We start from the raw sequence: 24,269 nt of genomic DNA on the forward strand, positions 1-24,269 counted from the left end.
CTGAGACCCGGAAAAATTTATTGGTGATAGACACTTCTTTTATTCTTATTCACAAATATTGCAAAATTAGATAACAGACTCTTAACAAAGATGAAATTTCAATCAAGGAATTAACAAAAAATATATATATATAACAACAAGAAATAAATATCTGTAAATATATGTATATTCAAAAAAATATAGTAAGTTTTTTTATGTTCTAAATTGCTCTCACTCAATACACTCTTCATTGGAAAGGATGGTAGAAATTTGTTCTCTTGATTTTTTAAATACCAGTAACAATTTCTTTACACAAAAATCTTTTATAAAAGTAAAGGATTTCAGAGGGTATAAGCAAATAAAAAGGGATTTCAGGAAATATAAGTAACAATATCATCAACAAATTTGGATTTCAATAATGTAAATTACATTTTTACAAAATTGAAAAAAATTAAAATGAATAAAAAAAATGGATTTCAGAGGGTGGGATGTACAAAATAACAGGATTTCAAAAAATATTTTAACAAAGTAATCAAAAAATTTGGACTTCAGTATGTAAATTGTATTTATATAAAAATAAATACTTCAAAATAAATGGATATCAGATTGATTCAAGTACAATATAACAGGATTTCAAGAAATAAAACTACCAAACTGTATTATCAACAAATGTCGTTTTTTAATACATAAATTTTAATTCTGCAAAAAATAAAAATTTGAAAAATAATTTACCAAAAAAATTTTTAAGAGGAAGCAAGTTGACATAAATTTTTCTGTAGACTTCAAAAGCAAAAACAATTCATGAGTGAATTTGTGAAGAAAAAAAATCCATCAACACTTATAGTACCCAGTCTTTAAAATGCAATTTCTTTCCTTACAAGTGATTGTATATTAAAACAAAGGATATTGTGAAATAATGAATTAAATTGTACAGTTATAACAGAATAAATCTTTGGCTTCATAAGAGAAGTCTATAATTGAGATTCAAAATTCCTCATACAAATAATTAGTATAAGAACTTACAGGAAATGAACAGAGATGGGCCTCGAGAATAACTTGTTCAGTAAAGCTGCGTAGAATTGAGTGTTTTGTCAAGCAGAAAACCAGTTCCCATGTCAGAGTATATTCTCAGAAATTAGTATTGCTTTTTCAAAAATGTACCCCATCAATAAGAGCTAAATATAGCCTTCAACAACGAGAGTAGAAGAGGTCAGTCAGGACAAATATTTCAAATAATTTTTACAATAAACTAATTTTCCTTATAATTGCATTTGCTTACTTCTCTAACATGTCAGCTATCTTGTTTTTCTTTTGCTTACCCTATTTGCTTTCTCAACCCCTTAATAATTAATGATACAGATTTTTGAATTAGATTGGTTCTCTTAGATCTGGATTTTTAATTGAAAATAAAATCTAAACTCCTGAAAAAAAAATTAATTTATTAGACCACCTTTTCTTTTTGTATGGATTAAAACTGACATGGACCACTCCTACTCAGGGCTAGTTCAAAAGACTTTCCTTGTTACCCATTATTTTTAAGAATTCGGTCAATTTCATCCAATAATTCCTGAGTTTTGTCCCTCCCATGTTTTTCCTCCCTGTAGTGATCATCGTCTCCCTCACCTCTATCTTCCAACATGTCTTCCAGATCTTCCAGAACCTTCTTATAAAGCTCACTCTTTCTCTCTTTCTGATTCTCAAACTCTCTGTCTTCCAGTTGATCATCAAGCTTCTGTTCCCCAAAATCATTTCCAAAAGCCCTCTCTTTCTCAACATTGACATTCTGTTCTGGGTATGACTTTTTCTTTTTGTCTCCAGTGTTTCTTTTGAGCTTTAAGTTCCGTGATTTCAGTAATTCGGACTTCTCGATCTCCTCTACTGTTGCCAGGGGCAGCTTGTGAGATTGTTGGTTACCTGTACTACGAGTTGCTGGTCTCTCTGTGGTTCCATAATAGATGACTTGGAATCTGAAAATTAAATATTGGGTTCCTGTAAGTATTTTTCTCTCATTTCCTGTCATTTACAGAAGTAAATAAAACCCATTCAAAGCTACCCTCCAAAGACCACTAGAAATACATTTATATATTTTTTTTTTTACTTGCATCCATAATTTGTTTTAAGCAGCATACATTTTATTTCCTTGTTCTACTTTGAGACAATCATTTGAGTCCATAATAAGCTACTTTTCTGATCTGATATTTTTTTTACTGTATTTTTTTTTATTTTTGGTACAAGTACTAAAGTATTTTATAAAATGTTTAACAATCAAATACATACAGATTTCTTTATAAAACTGTTATTTTATTTTGTAGTTCTTTACTTCATTGAATTTCTATCATATGTATCAGTTTCCCAAATATCCATTCAACATACTTCTCAAGTTTTCCTGTATTTTCAGAGGTTGATTTCCGATTATCACACACTTTAACCTCCCAGTTTCCTGATGGGTTCTCCCCCCAGTTGTGAACCGTCATAAAGGTAAAGTCAATGCCAGCCTTTGATTCATCGTTCATCCTGGTGGATAGCATTTCTGACTCAGTTTTGCTTGGGGAGGTCAAGTAAATTTGGACATCACCACGGCGAGTGTGCTGTAATTTGATGTACAGCTGGACGTGCTCCAGTTGAATTAAGGGAGATCCCTCAGGGACGTACTGTACTGTCCTACTTACACAGTCTCTGGTGGGAATCGGCCTACACAGAAAAAAATATAATTCAGTTGTAAATAGCAAGAAATATTTATTGAAATTTTTTGTTTCATGAGGCTGAATGAAGCAAGTGTTAATTGTATCATAATATATTTTAAGGACTTCATCAATAACTATTAATTTTTGTATGGATTCATATGCTAATAGAGTAGCTGGGAATTCACCTCTTAATATTTTTAAAATTAGATTAAAATAATAAATAAAACAATGACAAATAAGATACCCACCTATTAATCTCATACACCTGTGACTTTTGGATCTTGAGTTCGGGAACAGTCTGCCAATTTAAGGCAGCATTCACCATGGCCCCACAGTCCATAACACCAAACCCAAATGAGTGGCTAACATGTTTCCCTGCCCCATTGATAATCCAAGAGTGGTCCACAGATGGGATTTTGGAAGTTTCCACAACAATGTGCTGCATATCTCTCCATGTTAAATCAGGGCTGTGAAACAAACATATGATTTAAGATATGTGGGTTGATGTACCATTACTTTATTGTTTAACAGAAAATAAGAAAGAGCATTATCAAAAAGTAACTTAAAATTTGTTCACTCATTAAAATATCTGAATACCATTTATCAAAAAACCTAACCTTAGATCAAATTTATACATCATCTATCCCTAAAGCTTTTTCATTTTAAAAATAGTGTATCGATAATGAGTTGGTTTTTATGTTAAGAAATTTTCTCAGACTAGAGATTCTTACTTTGCCTCTAGGGCCAGGGCCGTACAAGCAGCAGCCAGGGGAGCTGCAGCAGATGTCCCCTCAAATCCTAGGATACAGCCCCCATTTATGTCTGTGGTCACCTACAATGGTAATTAATCACTTAGAATTAATTCACATCTCTATTAGGTAGAAATTTTAAATATTTTTAACAGCCTCTAAATAATAGAAACTGTTTGGGGGTTTGTTTGTTTGTGGTGGGTCTGTTTTCCACAAAAGAGGTGAAAAGATTCTTGGGAGTTATCTTTCTTTGAAGTGTTTCCTGGTGTATTTGTCTTGTTTGTGGAAAGCAAATAAGTAAAATATTATAGCTCACGTGGATTTTTATCTGTTATCTTTGCAGAGACTGAATCTTGAGATCAACAAAATATGTAACATCTTTTGTTTATATGTCCTGAACATATACCAATAGATACACTTCTAATATCACACTATCCTGTCATATCACAGCTCTGTGATATTTGTACTGACCACTTTAATTTTTGGTTTTCCATTGAATTCCCCAGCTCTGATCTCTCCCCCGCTTGGAACCACTGTCATAGTTGATGCACACTTTTCATCAAAGTAAGGCGCCTGACCTCGATCTGTGACGCTGCCCACAGATAAAGTGTAAGGTGAGGATACGTAACCATCACAACCACAATCATCGTCATGGACACCACCATTTCCTGTTGCCCACACATAAATAGTGCCCTTGCCATTTCGACCCTGAATTTGAGTATAAAAATAATCACCCCATAAATGTCAATAAAATTGATGATATGTGAACGTTTTGGAAACTCATGGGAAAATATGGCTGTAATTAATATGCATTATATTTTATACAGGGTTTGGTTTAAGTTTTCATCATAAACATAAAAGCTCCAATTTGGTGCAAAACTTTCAGAAAATTCCCTAGTTAATCAAGTGATTCTTTTATTTTCAATTTTGCTGAAAAGCATTTACATGACATTTAACCAAACAATTTTAAATTCAATTTAGTTTATTGACATCACCATGTTGGCATACAGTCAAAATAAGAAATCAAATGACAGATAACAGAAAAAAAGAGAAGAATATAATAACATAATTGCATGCAATTCAATTTTACACAGTTCCTTATAGACCTTGGGATTGTTTCCACTGCATAAAGCATTTAACTAAGTAGATACATAAACGTTTTGTAGTATTATAATCACATGGGTTAACAATTTCTTTAATGGGATCAGTACCACAGTATAATTTATCATCAAAAATATCACAATATTGAAATTGAAGATTGTCATACACAGGACAGTAAAGTACAAAATGTTTTTCATTTTAATGATTCCAAGGAATTTTGCACTTTAATCTGTTAAAATAACTTACCTCACGTTCACAAATGAAAGCTTATCTGACTTAAAGTGCTCAGTTAATTTGTTTATTTTTTACCTTGTTGACTCCCGCCACCAGAGCGTCCAAGGTCGCAGGGCCTGGCCCCTCTAGGGTCCGTCCATTATCCCTCGGCCCCCAGGAAGCACTCATTACATCAATAAACTGGTTTTTAAAGTTGACTGCCTTAGCCTCTATTGTATCATAAACTGCTCCATCCAACATACGTATACCTGGAACATGCAAAGCAAATTTATAGGAAAAAACCAACTACCGGGTATTCATTTTTTGTTCTTTCCAAAATAAGAGTCGAGTAGAGCTAGATGTTGTTAAGAAAATTTCTTTAAGAAAGTGGAAAGCTGTCAGACAGCAAACCAGGTTTTCTTTGTGTGAACAGAACTGGTGTTTCACATATCAATAGACAAATTTTCCATTTGCAAGAGTTATTTCCCTTTGTCATGAAATACCCATTTTTTCACCATATCCTTTGTGACTTACCTGTAAAAATTTTAAATATTTAGGTGTCTTTTGAGAATTTTATAACATACCTTTATTGGCCGAAGTATGGGGCAACAAAGAAAAAAATAAACATACACATATAGATTTTACTTATCAGATACTGCCCCATAAAGTTGGTAAAGTCACAGAGAGAAAACAGCACCCTACGCCTGTTGACCCTAGATTGATCCCACAAGGAAAATAAATCTTGTAAATGTTAATGTCCTCTATTGTAAAAATTTTCTTTTCTGAAAACTGTAGGTGACATCCAAAAAATTCAATGTATCCTATTGGGATATTTTGCACAGAAATGACTATGTTCAACAAATGGCATTTCCCCCATAAATGAACAAAAATCAAAATCCAGGTAATATGCACATCTCTGATATATGTACAATAAATCTGCAAAATAAAAAAGTTCTTATCTTGAAAACTGTAGGAGGAGTTACCCGGACAAATGAAGTACCCTTTTGGAAGCCGCCCTCCCACCATTTTCACCATTTCAATAACCAGATTTTTCCTACATAAAACTCGGTTAAAAATGACGATGATTTCCAATTCTTCATTTCAATTGAATTGTTTTAAGATTTGCTAAATCAAGGGTTCAAATTAAAATCAATGACAGCAAATAAGAGCTCTTGGCTTTGGGAAATAAATTTATCTTTCATTTTTTCAACAACACATACAAGTAAATAATTATACTCTGAATGAAAGCTTACCTCCTACTTTGGCATTATAAGCCACACCTACACTGCAAACATTATTGTTGGCTTCTGCTGCAATCTCTCCTGCACAGCGAGTTCCATGACTGAAAACATCAGTGATATTAATTAAATAATAAAAAAGTTTAACATAAACATGTATACAGTTGACACTGTAAGGCTATTATATCTGTAATTTGTTGCATACAATTAAAACAAGTTCAGGTACTTTGCACTTCTATGAAAATTCAATTATTTTCTTTATACCTAGGGATTCCATATAATCAACAGTCAACTGTAACTTTGTTCATTAAAAGGTGATATCTCTTTTAAATTTGAAGAACACACATGTATTGTACACCAAACATGCTAAAACAAATGCAGCATTGACAGATATTTAAGAATTTCTCTTTTAAAGTGAAAAAAAACAAAATCAGTCAAGAGAATAATAAAATAAATAGCATAAGGATAACAAAGCATGCTTATTTCAAAACATCCAAAGCAGAACTAGACATAAATAAACAATTTAACGGGAAGCACTTAAAGATAAATAAACAATTTAATTGGGTAACATTTATAGTTTATCTAAATATATCAAATATAAATCCAGGAAATAATGCTGATAAAATCTGATGTTTGACATAAAATAATAAGAAGCATTACCGGTACTTTTATGAACAAGATAATCTCCATGACCATGCACAACTTTACAAAACATGACCATCCATGATTCAGCATGCTTATGTACTTTTATTTTTACAGATTTAACATTAAACAATGGTGCCTTCGTGACATGTATACATTACCTCTCCTCACGCTGGCATTAAATTACAGAAATGAATTATTTACAAATCAAGCAAATGTACATGATTTTTATGACAATTTTCTAAAGAAAATATTTTTTTTGGAATGAAATATCTCATAAATACAATTCTATCTTTGACAGTTTTACTGCCTATGATACTGGACTGACCTATTTCCTGGGACCTTGGTGTTGGGCATGGGGTCATTGTTTTTATCATCTTTGTCATTCAAGTCAGCACTTGCAAAAGGAGACTGAAAAAAATACAAGCATACTTTTTTACAGTATTAAAATACACATATCTATTTATTTTTATAACTTTGTTTTTGATCAGTTTTCTAGCTCCAGATCTTCATTAATAAATTTGTGATTCTATACAATGCCCACAAATTCTCAAAAAATTCTCTCTCAATATATACCCAGTCTGAAAAGATTTCTCCTCTGTAATAATTAAGACTCACATAGTTTTTTTGAAGATCCGGGTGCGTGTGATCCATTCCATCGTCCAACACAGTGATCGTGACCCCTTTACCAGTGTATCCTTGGTTCCAGGCGACCTTGACATTGAGGTCAATAAATTTCTTTCCACCTGACTGCCCATAATTGTCCTGAAAGCAATTACTTTAATAAAGCAATGGAACACTTTATATATTGGTGTAATTTGTGTTAAAGATTTGTTAAAAAAGCTTCCGTATGTCACATTTACGGTGTTGTATAGTTTATTTGTCTTGTAAAGTATTTTAAATTTATTGTAATTATTGAGCTAACTTTGTTCCGTAGTATCTTTCAGTTATCCTATTCTGGACCTCTTATTCGAATACCCTTTATGGTACCTCTCCATTACCTGTATTTATTCACCTGAGTTTAGGCTTCCGCCCTTCGAAAAACCGGCTTTCGGACACATAGCTGCACGGGCTCTGAATGAAGTATAGTTACAGACACTGACTTCTGAGGTGAATAACATGTTTAATGTACATTTTCTTCTCTGTTTTGTTAATTTTACGGTCCTGGGATAACTAATTGTTATTTCAACGTATTTTAATTTTAGTTAGTTTTGTTTGAATGTTCGTTCGTTTGTATAGTCTGTATGTTCTATAAATATTATAGTGAGTAGTATTAATTAATTGATAATATCGGCTCTAGTGTTTCAGTATTTAGTTTCATTATGATTCTAAACAGTAAAGTAACTATGTAAGTAAAGTTACTGTGTGTACGTTTAAGTTACATGTAAAATAATGTAATTATTGGGTAAACGCATTTAATGCAAGTTCTGTAATGCAGCGCTGTGATGTTCACCACATTATTGTCCCATTATTGTGTATGGTGGGTTATGTGGGTCATAACTTGTATTTAGCTTTTTGTATAAATGTGTAACTTAATGTGTTTATTATTGTTGTGTCATGCAGGTCCCGTCCCACATTCTACTTTGTATGGTGTATGGTGTACAGTGTATGGTGCACAGTGTACGGAGTATGGTGTAATGTAGAAATTCACCGTTGTGAAGTGGATGGACGAGAGCCAGAATACCATGTACCATTAATTAACTAGATAAATGTGAAAACGTTTTGAGTTTTTATTATTTGGAAAACATTAGGGAAGAACCCGCAACACCGTATACATGTAAATATCACCCGTTATTAACAATACATTATTTTGGCACTGTGGAAACAACCTCCAAATGTATAGTTTTTTTTGCAATGTGCTTCTTAATCAACATCAAAAATGGATGTATACAGTAAAAGAAATCCAAATAAATATTGAGTTACTTAATTTTTAAAGTAAATCAGCATCTACATGAAATATTCTCAAATACTTCACTAATGAAAATCTTTATATAAATACATGTGAGATTTCTTGAACCACTTACACAGTACCACTGGTCTTTATAGTACGGGTCATTAAAGGACACTCCCTGAGTGCTGGTAAAGTCCCTACTGTACAGGTGTGACTGGGGGGCACGGTAAAATTCTGTGGGGTCAAAGTTGCGCTCCGGCATTTCTAGCTGTTTGTCATACAAGATTTCTCTTTTCTCTCGAATCAGCAGTTTCTGTTGCTGTACAAACTTAACCTGTAAAAATATTCATTTTGTTTATTTAAATTAAATAATTTAAAATTTATATAAGGTCTTTATTTTCTTCGTTAAGAAATTCTACATACTATTTGGTGGATGAATTAAGCAAGAAGGTATGACTACCATTTTTCAAAGAAGATGATTAAGTACATGTATACTGTAGATTCCTAAATATATGCGAGGATTTATTTTCGTGCGATTTCGCATCTTGCAATTTAAAATCCCTCACTTTTATTCTTATATTGCTAAGATACATGTAAAAGCTCTTGATGAACCATATATTTGCAAAATAATATCCTAGCGATTTGACATTGAGGAATCTACAGTAACTTGAATACTACTCTGTATCATTTATAAGTGTTAAATCAGAATTACAGATGGCCGATCATCTTACCCTTGCATCATCCTGTAGTTTTTTAACATGATTCTCGGCACTTCTTTTAGATCTCCGTGACACGTCTTCATGTTCCAGTAGGTGATATCCCAGTTCTTCTAGCTAAAAGCAATAATAGTATGGCATTATAAACAAAGGTCTACTTTAGTACTGTACTCAAAACACAGTGTTTTAATTTAAAAATCTAAATTAGAAAATATCAGTCAGAAAATGCTTATGGGTAAAATGTACTTCAATTCAAGCTTATTTGCAACTAAATAATATCTATTGTCAAAAGAAATGGTCTAAACCACAAGTTTATCTTATTTTTGGCAAACCTTTGCATCCTTAATCTATTATAGTACTTTTGTTATGTAAGAAAATTTTGTCAGCAAGCAAGACTGAAGTAATTTGTAAGTGGGACAGAAATATACCCCATTGAAAAATAAAAAAAATAACAAATTATATCCTGTTTTAAAAGTCAATTACTTTAATGACATGACAGAGTTAAAATTATTTACCAATCATTGATCATGGAACAGGATATATCTTCTGTTATCATTTTAAATTTGATTGATAAATGGATTTTTTTTTCTTTTGACTATTCCAAAATGTATTTAATGCTTTACAACAGACATTTTTTCTCAGCATTTTGGATTCCATTCATTACAAATTAATTTTTTTTACCTTATTCTTCTATCTGAAAATAGGTGTCTTAAATATAGAAGTGAAAAAAACAAGAAAGTCTGTGAGCAAATGCTCACTAGTAATACCCCCTCTATGATAAAATATACACTCTGATGTTGACATTGGATTCATACAAAAATGAATCCCACCATTTGGCATGCCTGAACAAATATTGTGCTAAAATTTCAGGCATCAGTGTTGAGCTGTTGCTGAGAAAACTGTGACGGAAATTTGGTACAGACAGACACATGAATAAACTGGAAGATGACATATGATTTGAACAAAAATGAATCCCACCAGATGGCATGCCTAAACAAAGAGTGTGCTAAAATTTCAATCATCTGTGATGAGTAGTTGCTGAGAAAACTGCGACAAAATTTTGTTACGGACAGACACAGAGACAGACACACAAGGGTAAAACAGTATACCCCCCTCTGTTTTTGAGCAGGGATATAATAAACATCACAAAGTCAGCAAAATGAGAATACTGTTTTGCAGACATTTATCTGTTTTCTATTAAGTATATACACATGTGTGGATGTAGTCACAAACCTCATCTGTGACCTTGAACCCATGCTCAGCTGCCAGGTCATGGATGGCCGATCTTTTGTGAACCTTCACTAAGAAAAGATTGAGATAATCGGGTTCCTCCTCCTCTGATGTGACAGGAAGTGCCGAACTGACCATCAGTCCCAGCAAGAGAAGGACCCACATTACTCTCACAAACATCCTGTGACATAAAGGGAACACATTTCAAAACAATATCTTAAAAAAAATTTACTAAAGCTTCCTTGCACTTTTTTCATTTGAAAAAAAAAAATTCAAAAGCATCAAAATATGTAATTATTGTACTAGAAATTAAAAAATATAAATTAAGATTAAATATCAAATTACATACATGTACTATTGGTATATTAAAAATTAAGCTATTCAATTTTTTTTTATCTTGGACAAATATACACTCCATGTTTTATTAATATATTTTGATTTTTCACTGCAATTGTACCTGAATCCTGATTGAACATTTTTGTCAACTGATCCGCATTTTAATTTTTCCATATGGTAAATGGACCGAAAAAAATTATTACCACTCAGAATCACAGAAATTTCACAAATATAGAATAATTTACTCTAAAAACACTAAGCAAGCTCTTTTAAATACTCTGACTGTAGTTCAGTTCTAACTACTGTTTAGTTTCCCATGCAGACGTGGCACTCAAATAAAGAAGACTGTCATCCAATAAACTTCATTTCATAAAAGGTCGAAACACTGAGAACACAAATCTTTACTCTTACATTGTCATTTATTTTTCTAATGTGCACAAATTTAAATACCTAAAAGGTTCCCAAAGGTAAGAAAATGGTTCAGAATTACAGCATGTGTTAACTAAGAATTGTCTTCATGAAATTAATAGACTATTTCCTCAGACAATCTTTAACTAAGATTTGGGTAATTCAAACACAGTTAAAGACACAGAAGCAAACAGATTTTGCATAACCTTATTTCTACAAAACCTTTGGTGCACCCCTTTAAATCCCTTTTTCTATTATACTTACGATTTCTCTTATCTTGGCGGCTCCTCTCTCCCCCGCTTCCTTTACGTCAGAGTTTAAACGTCAACATGAACAATATTGAGACTTTGTTTACTTAGATTGATCTAACAGTTTAAACACCTGAAAAAGAGAAAACTAAATATAGAGTCTCAAATCATGCATGGCAATACACTAAGCCAGGAGCTCATTTCAAAGCATGAATGCCTAAGGAATAGAGAATTATCTCCATATCTGTTGAACATTTCATCAACATAGGTGATACATCGGTTACCTGCATAGGTAGATCCAGGTAATGGAATATATACCTGGTCATGCTTCAGTGAAAAACAATATAAAACTTTTGGGGTTTGTGAAGTAAAATTTTTATGTACCTTTCAATAGCTGTGGTTATTTATTATGTGTAACTTTAAATGAAAACATTTTTTATTCCTTTGAGCACTGTAAGAAGTACCTATAATCATGTTAAAGTATTATCTCAGCTTCAAAGGGGAAAATGATGTGACCTTGTCATGTATTTGTACACACCTTAATTCTTGAAGGCTGATGGACAGATACAAAGAAGTACATATATTAGTACATATAATACTCATGGACATATACATGCTCCGCATACATCATATACAATAACATATATACCAAATACACAGGTACATTGTACCTATTTCATAAAAATAGTTTGTTGAGAAAATTAAGTGATCTACAATATATACATTGTATATATTCTGCAGAGAACATAGGTAAACAAATAATTTAAATGATGCAGTCATAAGTACATGGGGGCTTTTCTGACTGCACTGTGATATCACAGACAACATCATATAATAATCATGATAATATACGACACAACTACACTGGCTGTATTAGTGACAATAAATAAATGACTCTTTAATGCATCTTATTCATGTTAATAACATAATTTTTACATCATTCATATGAGGCAACCATATATGAGCTGATACATGCATCACAGATCATAATGATGTAATTAAATAACACGACTGACTGGGTGACATCGACAGTACAGGACTGATTTGTGCATCCTACTCATATCTAATAACATAAATTTTAGTTTACATCTTAATCTACTATATAACTATAAAAACAGTTTCAAATATTAAAAACTGAAATTTTTATATCATCACAATACCGTGATAAGTAATTTTTCCCCCAAACTTTCTATCTGCTTTGAAATGATCCCTACATTTCAAAATGTGTACTGGAAAAGCAGAAATTTAAAGTCCATACTAGGGACTTAACAATGTGAAAATGGCACCAACTTTGGAAAAGGATCTAGTTCTGATAATAATGACACCTCCTCCATGTGAATGACATTAATAGAGTAAGACAAGATAAATTTTCCATAATTATCTACTACAGGGTTCGACACTAACATTTTTAGGCTTTAGTCCGGCCGGACTAGTGCTTCTTTACTTTTACTAGTCAACACACGATTTTATGAGTCTGTCAAAAAAAAAATCAATGTTTTGTAAGGTTTAATTTAAAAATAAACATTGCAATGTACTTTTCATACTTTTTTTAATAAAAAAGCATTAAATACGTGAAATGTTTAATTCCAAGATTCGTTGAAATCTCGCGATCAGAAACTACGATCTTGTTCCCCATCTTGTTCGTTTTTAGCTCTTATGGTCAGAGACCAGAAGAGTTTATGCAATAGTAAGGTGTCCGTCGTCCGTCTGTCTGTCTGTAAACAATTTTTCAAAATCCTACTCCTCCTACAGTTTTGGTCTGATTTCAATATAACTTGGCACACAAGTAGGCTACACTAAGATACATAATTTAGTGCATCGGTTTTTGATTTCGATGAATGGTGTTGCCACGGTTACTAAAAATAGAAATTTCTGTGAAATTATCTTAAAAACGCTACTCCTGCTACAATTTTAGTCTGCTTTTAATATAATTTGGCATACAAGAAGACTATACTAAGATACATAATTTCATGCATCAGTTTTTGATTTCGATGAACAGTGTTGCCATGGTTACTAAAAAAAAGAAATTTCTGTGAAATCCCTTTAAAACGTTACTCCTCCTACAGTATTGGTCTGATTTCAATCTAATTTGGTACACAATTAGAATACACTACGATACATAATATGCATTTCGGTTTTTGATGTGGTTACCAAAAGTAGAAATTTCTGTGAAATACTTTCAAAACTCTACTCCTCCTACAGTTTTCGTTTGATTTCAATATAACTTGGCACAGAAGTAAACTACATTAAGATACATAATTCTATTTATTAATGCATGTTGCAAATCCAAGTGCTACTTTGTTATACGTACAGACCAGTAGAGCTACAGTCTCATCAGAGACTTCTGGTTTCTCTATACATTTGTCATTACATCCTTTCTTTATGTGTCATACTAAATTATGATCGCTAAAATGTTTAATTTCATACCAATCAGTCCTAAAATCAAGCACTGAATTGACTCGAAATGATACATGTACCTAACTTCACGCCAAGAAGCTAGAAAGCTAAAAATACATGCGGGGTTTCTCAGTGAAAGTTGTTCAGAATCGAACATCGGTAATTTATTATTTTTTTCCAGAAATTTTTATTAGTCCATTCGGACTAATTAGCTACAGATTTTATATGTCCGAATGAAAATGTATTAGTCTGAGACTAACGGATTAACGTTAATGTCGAACCCTGTACTACTATCACACTGGTTTGTTTCATGTTGTATGTATCCAATTAATAATTGGTTTGAAAATGATGAATGATATTTTCATTTGAGGCAGGTTAAAAATTATTTGCCATCTTTAAAAATGAGGAGGTAGAGCAGAAGTGAGACAGACATAATTTTATTTTATCCCATTATTTTATTTTTTTTCTATGACTGTGCAGGCCAGGGTATAATTATTAGGCTACAGTTGTGTTAAATGCCTCAGTCCTCAATGCTAGCTACATTGTAGATACATGTATTAAGCTACTAACAGATGTTTTGAATGCCTCAGCCCCCCAAATTTTCAATTGCCTGTAAAATATTTATTAATCATTGAATTGATCTCTAAATTTGCAGATAACAGCACTTTTGTATAGCAACATCGAAAAATATTTTAATTTTGGTCTGCTTGACTTTTACAACATTTTAGTACAACGTAAAGATTTTGACTTAAGCTTAAGATGTTTCGGGGCCATGACACAGAAATTCCAACTTTGTCTTAATTTGTCCAATGAATTGCAAACTACTTAACTTACCTCAACATTTAAGGTTCATTGGCCCTCTGATAAGAGATATAACTCTCCCTGGGATAGATGACTTTTATTTCTTCATAAAATTTGTTAAAACTTTTCAAATTTTCCCCTACAAAGTATGCTGAGATTGTTTGCTTTTTAAAAAATGAATTGAATTTTTTTTTTTTGGAAAAGTTTTAGTGTTGAAGCAAAAATTTATATCATGTTGGAACAGAGGTATGATCGATGACCCATAACATGTTATTACCTCTTACATAATATTATAAAATGTGTTGTTTGGAGAAATATTATATATTCAAAATGTTCTGTTTATAGAGGGACTTCTGAAAAAAATATTTTTGTGAGTGAATGTATAATATATATTTAAAATAAAACAAAATAAAATAATTAAATCACTTATCTAAACTTATTAGTAAGACAGGTCAGTATAAATGCAAAACTTTCACTCTACTTTGACTTCGCCTAATAATGTTCAGACTTGTTATCCTACTGTAAAAAAGTCTTTAAATATAAAAATATTAGCACGAAGGTACTCAGTAATTAAGTAAATTTATAATAAATAGTAACTTTCATAGCTTTAAAAAAAGTTACCTACCAATTAATAAACCAAAACTACTTTCCTAGGCTAATAATGGCCAATGTTTATTGTCAACCCTTGCTTTGTATCTCGAGCCCGATTTATTTTGCCACGTGAGACACACGTAGTACTATGCAGTATGCTATGTAGACTCCGACTGATTTTGCTTCACAGTTATAAACAAATTGAGAATATTCGATTCACTCACCCAAGCATTTTCTGGAACATGACAAATGCTGTTCACGACAAGGCGAAATCGGGATTTGTTGATGTAAGCAGGGACCTATATACTAACGTTATTATATAGGTCCCTGATGTAAGGATCTCATTTGCTCATACAGATAGTCACACTTTGACAGCTGTCTGAGTTATAGCCTAGTTCTATTTAAAGAAACATTTCAATGCATTATCTCTAATTATATATGTTGTATGTTTATTCGGGTCCTGATTTGGAAATGAATGCTATTCTATTTTCTATACATTTTAATAGCATTAATTAAGCACATACATGTATACATATTTATAGACCTGAGAGTGTAACCTGGTAACAAGAATTAGATAGAAAATGCAACAGACCAGGGGCCCGTTTAATTTACAAAAGAACCTACAACTAAAGACCAAAAACTTTAGTTGATTGTAAAATTTTGCAAAATTAATTATTCTGTTTAAAATTGCTAGAGTAAAAGTATCTTTCTATGTAACCTTTTAAAAATATTAAAACCATTTTCTATTTAATGTTAATTAGAAAGTTATTATTTAGCAGATATAAATTTTGGTCTTAGTCATAAGTTCTTTTGTAAAACGGGCCCCAGACCTGGATTCGAACCCAAATCCTCTGAACTCTAAATAGGCACTCTATTTGATGAATATTTATGCTTCGGACAATCACATTCCTTCCTCCTAAAATGTTGTTACATCAAAGAAGCTGCTGCTGATGTTTTTATCAACTTCATACACAGAGATAATGATTAGAAAATTGTAGTTATAGTAGTGTTCTCAATGGATATCTTGTATTTCTTACATGAAACTCTCCAATGCTTATCTTTTGTCACCAATGTGCATTTTAATAACAAGTTTATAAAAGAAATAACTCTTCTATGAATTTTTGAAATGAATGTATTCCTAAATATTTGTTTTCAATGAGATCAATTAACTGTTTTATTTTGAATGTCTGCCTTAATAACTGCACACATTTGACAAAATAATGTTAAGGGATTAATATAGCAAAAACAATCTAGCTTGTAATATGAAAAGTTAGCAACAGGACTCAAAGTACTAAATGTATTAGTAATTTGAAGCAATTGGTCTTAGGTGACCCTCAGCAGAAGATATAAGGATATACAGTAACGTTAGAACAAAGTCCCATGGACGGAGGATTTTGCTTTTTTATAAATGTAATTCGTTATATCCGCTTAGTTTACAATATATTAAAGCCACGGTAAATGAAAATCACTTTACTGTAAGCGTCAATTCATTAAGTGTGTTCACTTTAAGCATGTTTTGCTGTACAGTACTCATTAGGAGTTAAGAAATGTTGTTTAAGGAACAAAACATTACACTGCAGGGAGAAAATTATGACAGATTCCGCCCTTCATACACAGACAAAGTTGTGAAGTTGATTGCCTCGATCATCACAGAAACTCAAACAGATAAAGGTAACATTCTATAATTTTTGTTCTGCAGTCAATCACCCATTTTTAATTGTATATTTCTGTACTGGAACCTATATTTTACGTAAGTCCTTATTTCTTCATATTTCTTTTTTCATTTTAATGAAACTTTTGTCGTTTAATTATTTTATATTTTATTTTCATGAATGACTTAATATTAAGAATTTCAATATTTAACTTTATCGATACTTTCTTAAAAGACAATCTGTAATCATTCCACTACTGTATACATATCACGTAGTTTAATTTGTATTGTAATAAAAATCTTTGTTTGAATTACAGAAAACAATTTAAAGTATGATTGTGTTGAACTTGGAGCAGGAACGGGAAAGATGACACAGAAACTTATTAAAGAATTACCAAAGGTACAGTTGTTTTTGAAATGCAGCACAGTTCTATTATCAGAAGAGAAAAGAATATTACATACAAGTATTTAACAAAACAAAGAGTATATCTACATGTTCTTCAGCAAGGAATTTGAGAAATGTTTACTTTGAAGAGGACTTAACATTTTAATTTTAAGATTATGCAGATTTTTTTTTCTGAATTCTTTTCAGGTCAAAAAATACCTTGCTACAGAGCCTATGGATGGGTTTCAAAAGACGCTAAAAAAGAATTGCCCAGGAATAGACACTCAAATATGCAGTGCAGAAAAAATTCCAGTTCCCTCTGAAACTGTGAAGGTAGTTTTTATCTGCAAATTAGATGATCTGTAAAGTTTGTGAATTATGATGCTGATTGTATGTATTTTTATCTATTTCAGACTGTAATAGCAGCACAGTGTTTCCATTGGTTTGCTAATATGACCTCATTAGATGAAATAAATAGGATACTTATACCAGGCGGAAAATTCTGTAGGAACATTACAGTTGTATAACATATCAATGTAGTGCTCAGAAATCATTAATTAGATAAGTCATTTATAATGTCATCTGCAAAAGAAAGTTTGTTATTCAGTTCTTATTCAGCTTCACTTGAGTGAACTATTTAAATCTAAACTCATTATTCAGGTTTGTACTGTAGATTTTTTATCTTTATGAGTATGTAAGGACTGGAAGATGTCAAATCGTGAGAACATGAATTTATAGTTGATCAAGAGCTTTACATATATTTTAGCGATATCAAAAGATATTGATACTTCATGCCAAACTATGCACTATTATAAACATGTAGTATATTATGATAAAATTAAGGTCAGAGTCCCTTCTCAATTTTTAAACAGTAATGGTATGGAATAATAAAGACTGGAATGTCCCATGGGTGAAAGACATTGAGAAAATCCTGACACGTTACTATGGTGACACACCACGAGCTATATCTTACCAATGGAAGGAAGTGATAGAAAAATGTTCTCATTTCCGATGTGTTCAACACGAAATCCTCCCTGGCACAGTATTAAAGGTGAGATAATAGATGGATTTGTCTTAGCTCACAAAACAAATGGTTCTTAATTACTACATTGAAATGAATTTAGGATTTTTTAAGATGTTAATTTCCTTTTTCTCTGAGTCAAAACCTGAGAATCGTGCATATACTTGTATAGACATGTAAATACATGTAGTTCATCTTAACATTTTGAATGTTTTGTCTGCATTTTGAAATATAGTAAAATAATAATTTAATTGTTATGAAATTATGAATTAATATAGAATAAATCAACCAAAAACAGTTTAATGCTGAAAAATTTTAGGGGTGTCGAGATGATGTAATTGGACATTTCTGCTCCATAAGTGTCATTGCCTCCCTTGATGAAAACGAGAAATTGAAAGTCAGAAATGAGATGGAAGACATTATGGATACACATAGCTTAGCCAAAGGAACTGATGACATCACTATCCCATTTAATACTGAATTGTATCTATCTGAGAAAATTGAAACTTTGTAGAGTGTTGATGACAAAGGAAGAAAAAATGAACAGATTGTGAAGGGCATGAGATGAACATTCTTATTTATGTACATTCTTCAGTTATTTTCTTCAGTAACTGCAAATATTAATGCTTGTTTACAACTTATGTCAAAGCACATTATTTAGTATGCTTACATCCAAAAAAGCTTTTTAAACATTGATGGGAAAATAAACAGTTAAAGCCATATACATTGTAATTCTATTGGTTATGGAGTCTATATTCTAGACTATTCTCAGAAAAAAATGGACTGCAAAAGTTACTTTAATGCATCCTCTCATTTATAAACCATGTTCAATTATATCATAGGACAGGCTGAAGGAAAGAAGTATTAAATTTGAACTAAGTAGAGGAACAGGTGTAAAAATTAATTTGAAAATACATGTACAAGTAGTATTGTATTTTATCCCTAAGAGTCCAATGCTTGCTTTTTTCTATACAACGACCATCTGAAAAAATCCTTCTGTGTGTCCCAATCTTTTTTCCCTTTTGTAAAGCAGGTCTTCCAACAAAGGACCAACAATCTTTTGGAATTGCCATGGGTGCTTACTGTGCCCCTTTATCAGCATACCTGTATTGTATTCTAATGAAGCAGAACTTACTTAAAAAAAAATTCTACGTGAAAAGAAGAAGTCTCCTGCTTTGTCCTTTAATTCGACCTGGTAATATATATATCGATGACATTTTATCAATTAACAATTCTCCTTTTTCATTCCTACATTGATTCAATATGAAATACTAGTGAAAGAAGCCTCAGAGCCTGACACTTGTTACATATTCAGATGATTCTCTATAGAAAGGCATCAATAGCAAACTAACAAATAAACTTTATGATGAAGGTGATGACTTCAACTTTTTTTAATTGTCAACTTCCTTTATGTAGGTAGTAATATACCAAGATCACTTGCAAATAATGTTTATGGCTCCCAGTTAATTTGATACGCAAGAGCCATGTTCTACGTATGAATAATACCTAGATCGAGGCAGCCTACTGAATAAAAATGATGATACGAAGGTATTAACAATCTCGTTTAAAACACAGGCACTTGAAGCGTGGATCCCCCCCCCCCCCCAACTAATAAAATGTAAGGAGTCTTTATTTTCTCGAAAATATGTGATTTCTCCGTCAATTCTATCTATCTGTATGTCATTCTGTGCAATTGGTTTGTACTTTTGTTAAGGTTTAAAAATTGGTCATATACGGTATAATAAACAATATTTTTATTATACTGTATACGGCCAATTTTTAAACCTTAACAAAAGTACAAACCAATTGCACAGAATGACTACAGATAGAATTGACGGAGAAATCACATATTTTCGAGAAAATAAAGACTCCTTATATTTTTATTAGTTAGGGGAGGGGGGCAATTACAACCTGTCGTTAGGTTGAACGTTGAGTGACGTTTTAATACAAATTGTTCGGCCATTATTTACATTCTGAATTGTCTCCGGATTACTCCATTTACCCAATCATGAAAAATAACATTGATGTGTTTATTATTTCTCCAATGATGCGGTATCGACTGACTTCCTCTTTTACTTTTCTTCCACTTGACAAATCTTGCCAGAACATAAAAAAATACATCATAAATTAGGAATACAAAATATTTCTCCATCAAAATTAGCATTTAGCTTTTTATCATAGTTAACTGTTAAGATGAATGGCAAGTAAATCACTAATGGCCGATTCACTAGAAAGATGAAGAGGAAATAGCTTTCTTCATGGAAAACCCATGAAATCTTTGATTGTGATAAAATCAAGTGTATCCTTTTTTCCGTAATCAACTTATTTTGGAATAGTTTTTTATTTAATGCGATGTGTGTCATGTGTTTTTTTTAACATTTTCAAACTCTTCTCTAAATTTTCACAACAAATTTTCTAACAGCTTTGGTGTATTGCTTCTATGGATAAGGAAAAACATTAAAAATTCCTGAGAAGTGGGATGTAAACCATCCAAATTTATGTCCAAAAATCTATATTATTTGACTTTATTTCTTAAATACTTTTAGAATTATTTCCTCTTACTAATTGCTTCAATTGATTTATCACTTGACCTTAAGCTTTACAACTAAATTAAAAAATAATCTAAAAAAGGACGTTGTGATCTGGAATATTCTTGCAAGATGAGTCGTTCAGGAAAGCGTACTAATTGATTCATAGTGCAATGTATTATAAATATTTTAACAATCTTGTGAATGATAGTTTAAATTCCACACAAATTTATTTACACTGTCAAAAAAAGAAAGAAAAAAAAATCACAATGCTTCAAATCAAATCAGTTTGGTATTTTTTTTTAATACGTCATTAGATTGTAACGATCTCAGAACATTCTACTTTCAAGAGTAAGGGTAAAGATATCCTTTATGTGTTTAAATTCGAGTGGGGTTAGTCATCAGATGGGGTCTCGTACATGGCCACTGACCACGGTAGAGGGGCGCGTTCCCTGAATGCTATATTTAAAAAAAAAGTTAACATAGGGAACATGTGTTATGATGGGGCCACCAAAATTTAAAATAAATTATAGAAACTTAAAACCATTTTTATTTTATTTATTTATTTATTTTTTAATTATATTTTATTTTCATTATTTGAATAAAAATGAATTTTTTTAGTTGTTATTTCCGTTATACAATTTAATATCTATATCCAACTTTTCATGTGTTTTTCAAAGGGGAAGTTTCGATAAGGCCGCTCAGCGGCCCACTTTTTTTCATAAAAATAAATTTCAATCTATATTTTTAAAACTAGTTTAGCATTCAAGATAAATATGTAAATTTTTGTTATTTATATTTCAAAAGTTAATATGAGATGATTTCACACCGTAGCTGATACATACTTAGATGTACCCTCAGATCCGTTAACATTAGGCTTATGGGAAAATATAAGATGGTGGCATTTATAAATCGATGTTTAGAATATGAAGTGCATGAGGGACACTCACCTAATTTGTCAAGTAATTAGATATACTCTGCACACTATTTTTTTTTTGAAATATGATGAGTGTCGCGTGTGCACTTCATATCCAAAAATTGAAAATTGCATAAAATTTGCATATCTAAAATTAGAAGCTCCTGGTTTCTTGATCTGACTTTGTATTAGAATACTAAGCCAAAAGCAGCATATTGTTTTTAAATCAAGGAAGATTCTCGATTATATTAACAATAGAAAACATTATCGTATCCTATCTTCATTTCGATGCTTTTTTGTCGCCAACGTATAACGTTAGCGTCACATTTTTAGCGCACCTCCTACAAGTTGGGGGAGCTTTTGTGATACCGTCGGCATCGGTGTTGCAGATAAAAGTTTTTGAAGCAGATTTTTTTTTCAAGTATATCTATGCCCTATATTAAACAAGAGTCATCTGATCTAGCGTGTTTTCTTGTCACCAGTCAGGTTTCAGATGCTGGATTTTTAGCCAAAGAATGTCCAGGTAAATGTTTTAAAAGCAGGTTTAAGTTTTTGGAGCAGAGCAGCTGTAAGCTCTTGTTGACCAGACTTGCTTCATGATGCATCTACGGATGCACACTACTAGACTTGCTTCAGATGGTGGATATGACCTATATTACCTTAATGAGTGAGCAGGTTAAAGATTTTGAAGGGGTCTCATTCTTATGTAACTATAAGCCCTATCGTGACCAAACTTGCACTGATGATGCATCTAGGATTGCACACTACCAGACATGGTTCAGATGCTGGATCTTTCTTACATTTTCCGACTGACTGTACAAAAAATAAGTTTTAGAGCAAGTCCATTCCTTAACGTTATTTATCATACACAGGTATATTTTTGACTTTCTTGTATATAGAAATCCACGCTCCAACATGCTAAAGAAGCGCCCATATATTTCCATGTGGTTGATATAGGGAACGTGGACTTTTTAAGTCTGGATGTCTAAGCCCATATGTCTGCCTGATTAAGGATTACACATATCTATGGCGTTTACACATGTATTTCGAACTCTGGTCTAGCAAATCATATATATAATGAATTCTAAAACTCTCTAAACGAGGTGTGACTAGGGTTGGTGACGCAACTTAAGTATCTATGGAGAGTTGGGAAGCGAGAGGAAATTAGTCCTGGCTGGGATTCTCTCAGTTATGCTGAAAATATAATGCAAATCTATGTGGGCAAATACTTCGAATTTTCATAATGAAAAGGAAACACTGAATGTATTATAGATTTTTCCATCATTTTGCTATTCACATATTAGGTATCATGATAAAATATTTTTGACTGTAATTAGTATTATTCATATTATCAAATACATTGCAATATACTGAAGCCGATAGGTGCTAGGTAAAAAAAATATATTATCTGGCGGCCGCCAGATAAGATTCTAGCGCCTGCAACTGAAATATCTGGTGGCCGCCAGATAAATTGTAGTGTTTTTGCCAATCGAGTTGTATCACCCAATGATTTGCCTTAATGCACTTGATTAACAGAGGTACACAGACCAGGTATATTTGATGGCCGTGCTTAAAATCTCTGCCTTAAACGACATCTAGAACTTCTGTTTGTAGTCAAATCTGGGAGTTTCATGCCTTATTAGCAAAAATCAAATCTACACTTTATAAAAAAATCACTTCATAAAAGGGCTTCACCTCATAACTTTAAATCTATTTTTATTAAGATTACATGTCTGTACCTCACGGCTTCTAGTTATTTATGTAGCGATAAGTTTCTGGTCGCCGCCAGTTATTTATGTGGTGGCCGCAGGAGAACTATTTGGCAGTCGCCAGATATATTTTTCTAGCGGCCGCCGAATAATTATGTGGCGGCCGCCAGATAAAATATTTTTCTTACCTTGCACCTACAATATACCGGCTTACGTAGTAATATGATGCTTTTAAATAAACTTTTATTTATGCATGTATAAAAGTTGCATTTATTTTTTTTAATGCTTTTATTTAAAAACATTTTATTAGTCCCCTACCGGTGAAACCGGAGGGGACTATAGGTTTCCTCTGAGTCTGTCCGTCCGTCTGTCCGTCCGTCTGTCTGTCTGTCTGTCTGTCCGTCTGTCTGTCTGTCTGTCCCTCTGTCTGTCTGTCAGTCTGTCCCACTTGGTTTTCCGCACTTTTTCCCTAAACGCTTGCAGATATTGAGCTGATTTTTGGTATGTGAGTGTATTTTGATGAGTTACAGACCAAGTTTGAATTTCGTTCCGCTTCAATGATTTTTGACGGAATTACGACCTTTTCAATTTTTCAGGGTTTTCCGCACTTTTTTTCTAAACGCTTGCAGATATTGAGCTGATTTTTGGTATGTGACTTTACCTTGATGACTTATAGATCAAGTTTGCATTTCGTTCCGCTTCATTGATTTTTGACGGAATTATGGCATTTTCAATTTTTAACGGGAACCAGATTACACTTGCCGGTAGGGGACTAGTATTGCTAATGCAATACTCTCAGAATGCTTGTTTAATTTCAATTTTATGAAATTAAGGT

General features: G+C 32.2%; 2 protein-coding genes across 3 annotated transcripts; one reads left to right on the forward strand and one right to left on the reverse strand.

Annotated features, from left to right (window-relative positions):
• Positions 1-682: 682 nt before the first annotated feature.
• On the reverse strand, positions 683-11,568 carry LOC133185397 (PC3-like endoprotease variant B). 2 transcript variants are annotated; one of them, XM_061320573.1, is made up of 13 exons: positions 10,901-10,984; positions 10,447-10,624; positions 9,229-9,330; positions 8,631-8,831; positions 7,225-7,371; positions 6,935-7,017; positions 5,980-6,068; positions 4,823-4,995; positions 3,884-4,120; positions 3,395-3,495; positions 2,912-3,130; positions 2,353-2,670; positions 683-1,946 (listed from the first exon to the last, which is right to left on the reverse strand). In XM_061320573.1, exons 1-13 carry the CDS (start codon positions 10,951-10,953, stop codon positions 1,502-1,504), a joined length of 2,346 nt encoding a protein of 781 aa, XP_061176557.1. In that variant the 5' UTR covers positions 10,954-10,984; the 3' UTR covers positions 683-1,501. The 2 variants fall into 2 exon arrangements, with proteins under 2 accessions (XP_061176557.1, XP_061176558.1); XM_061320574.1 differs by lacking the exon at positions 10,901-10,984 and adding an exon at positions 11,452-11,568 and having other exon boundaries at positions 684-1,946.
• Positions 11,569-15,386: 3,818 nt separating this feature from the next.
• LOC133185985 (uncharacterized) lies at positions 15,387-19,001 on the forward strand. The gene is made up of 7 exons (XM_061321268.1): positions 15,387-15,511; positions 16,805-16,895; positions 17,193-17,275; positions 17,468-17,593; positions 17,674-17,764; positions 18,133-18,311; positions 18,601-19,001. Exons 1-7 carry the CDS (start codon positions 15,467-15,469, stop codon positions 18,793-18,795), a joined length of 810 nt encoding a protein of 269 aa, XP_061177252.1. The 5' UTR covers positions 15,387-15,466; the 3' UTR covers positions 18,796-19,001.
• Positions 19,002-24,269: the final 5,268 nt, after the last annotated feature.

Source organism: Saccostrea echinata, unplaced genomic scaffold (assembly GCF_033153115.1).
Source record: "Saccostrea echinata isolate AGI-Se365-2 ecotype Australia unplaced genomic scaffold, CSIRO_AGI_Sech_v1 ptg000012l, whole genome shotgun sequence".
In the NCBI taxonomy this organism is placed as follows: Eukaryota; Metazoa; Mollusca; class Bivalvia; order Ostreida; family Ostreidae; genus Saccostrea; species Saccostrea echinata.

What these genes read in the sequence shown, in the direction of transcription:
- LOC133185985 (XM_061321268.1), top strand. Translation starts at nt 15,467, where the DNA reads ATGACAAATGCTGTTCACGACAAGGCGAAATCGGGATTTGTTGAT. An exon ending in CGAAATCGGGATTTGTTGAT is followed by an intron (nt 15,512 to 16,804) that starts GTAAGCAGGGAC and finishes ATTACACTGCAG; the next exon opens with GGAGAAAATTATGACAGATT. An exon ending in TCCCTGGCACAGTATTAAAG is followed by an intron (nt 18,312 to 18,600) that starts GTGAGATAATAG and finishes GAAAAATTTTAG; the next exon opens with GGGTGTCGAGATGATGTAAT.
- LOC133185397 (XM_061320573.1), bottom strand. Translation starts at nt 10,953, where the DNA reads ATGGAAAAATTAAAATGCGGATCAGTTGACAAAAATGTTCAATCAGGA. An exon ending in GGTTCAAGGTCACAGATGAG is followed by an intron (nt 9,331 to 10,446) that starts GTTTGTGACTAC and finishes TATTGCTTTTAG; the next exon opens with CTAGAAGAACTGGGATATCA. An exon ending in TTATAATGCCAAAGTAGGAG is followed by an intron (nt 4,996 to 5,979) that starts GTAAGCTTTCAT and finishes TGCATGTTCCAG; the next exon opens with GTATACGTATGTTGGATGGA.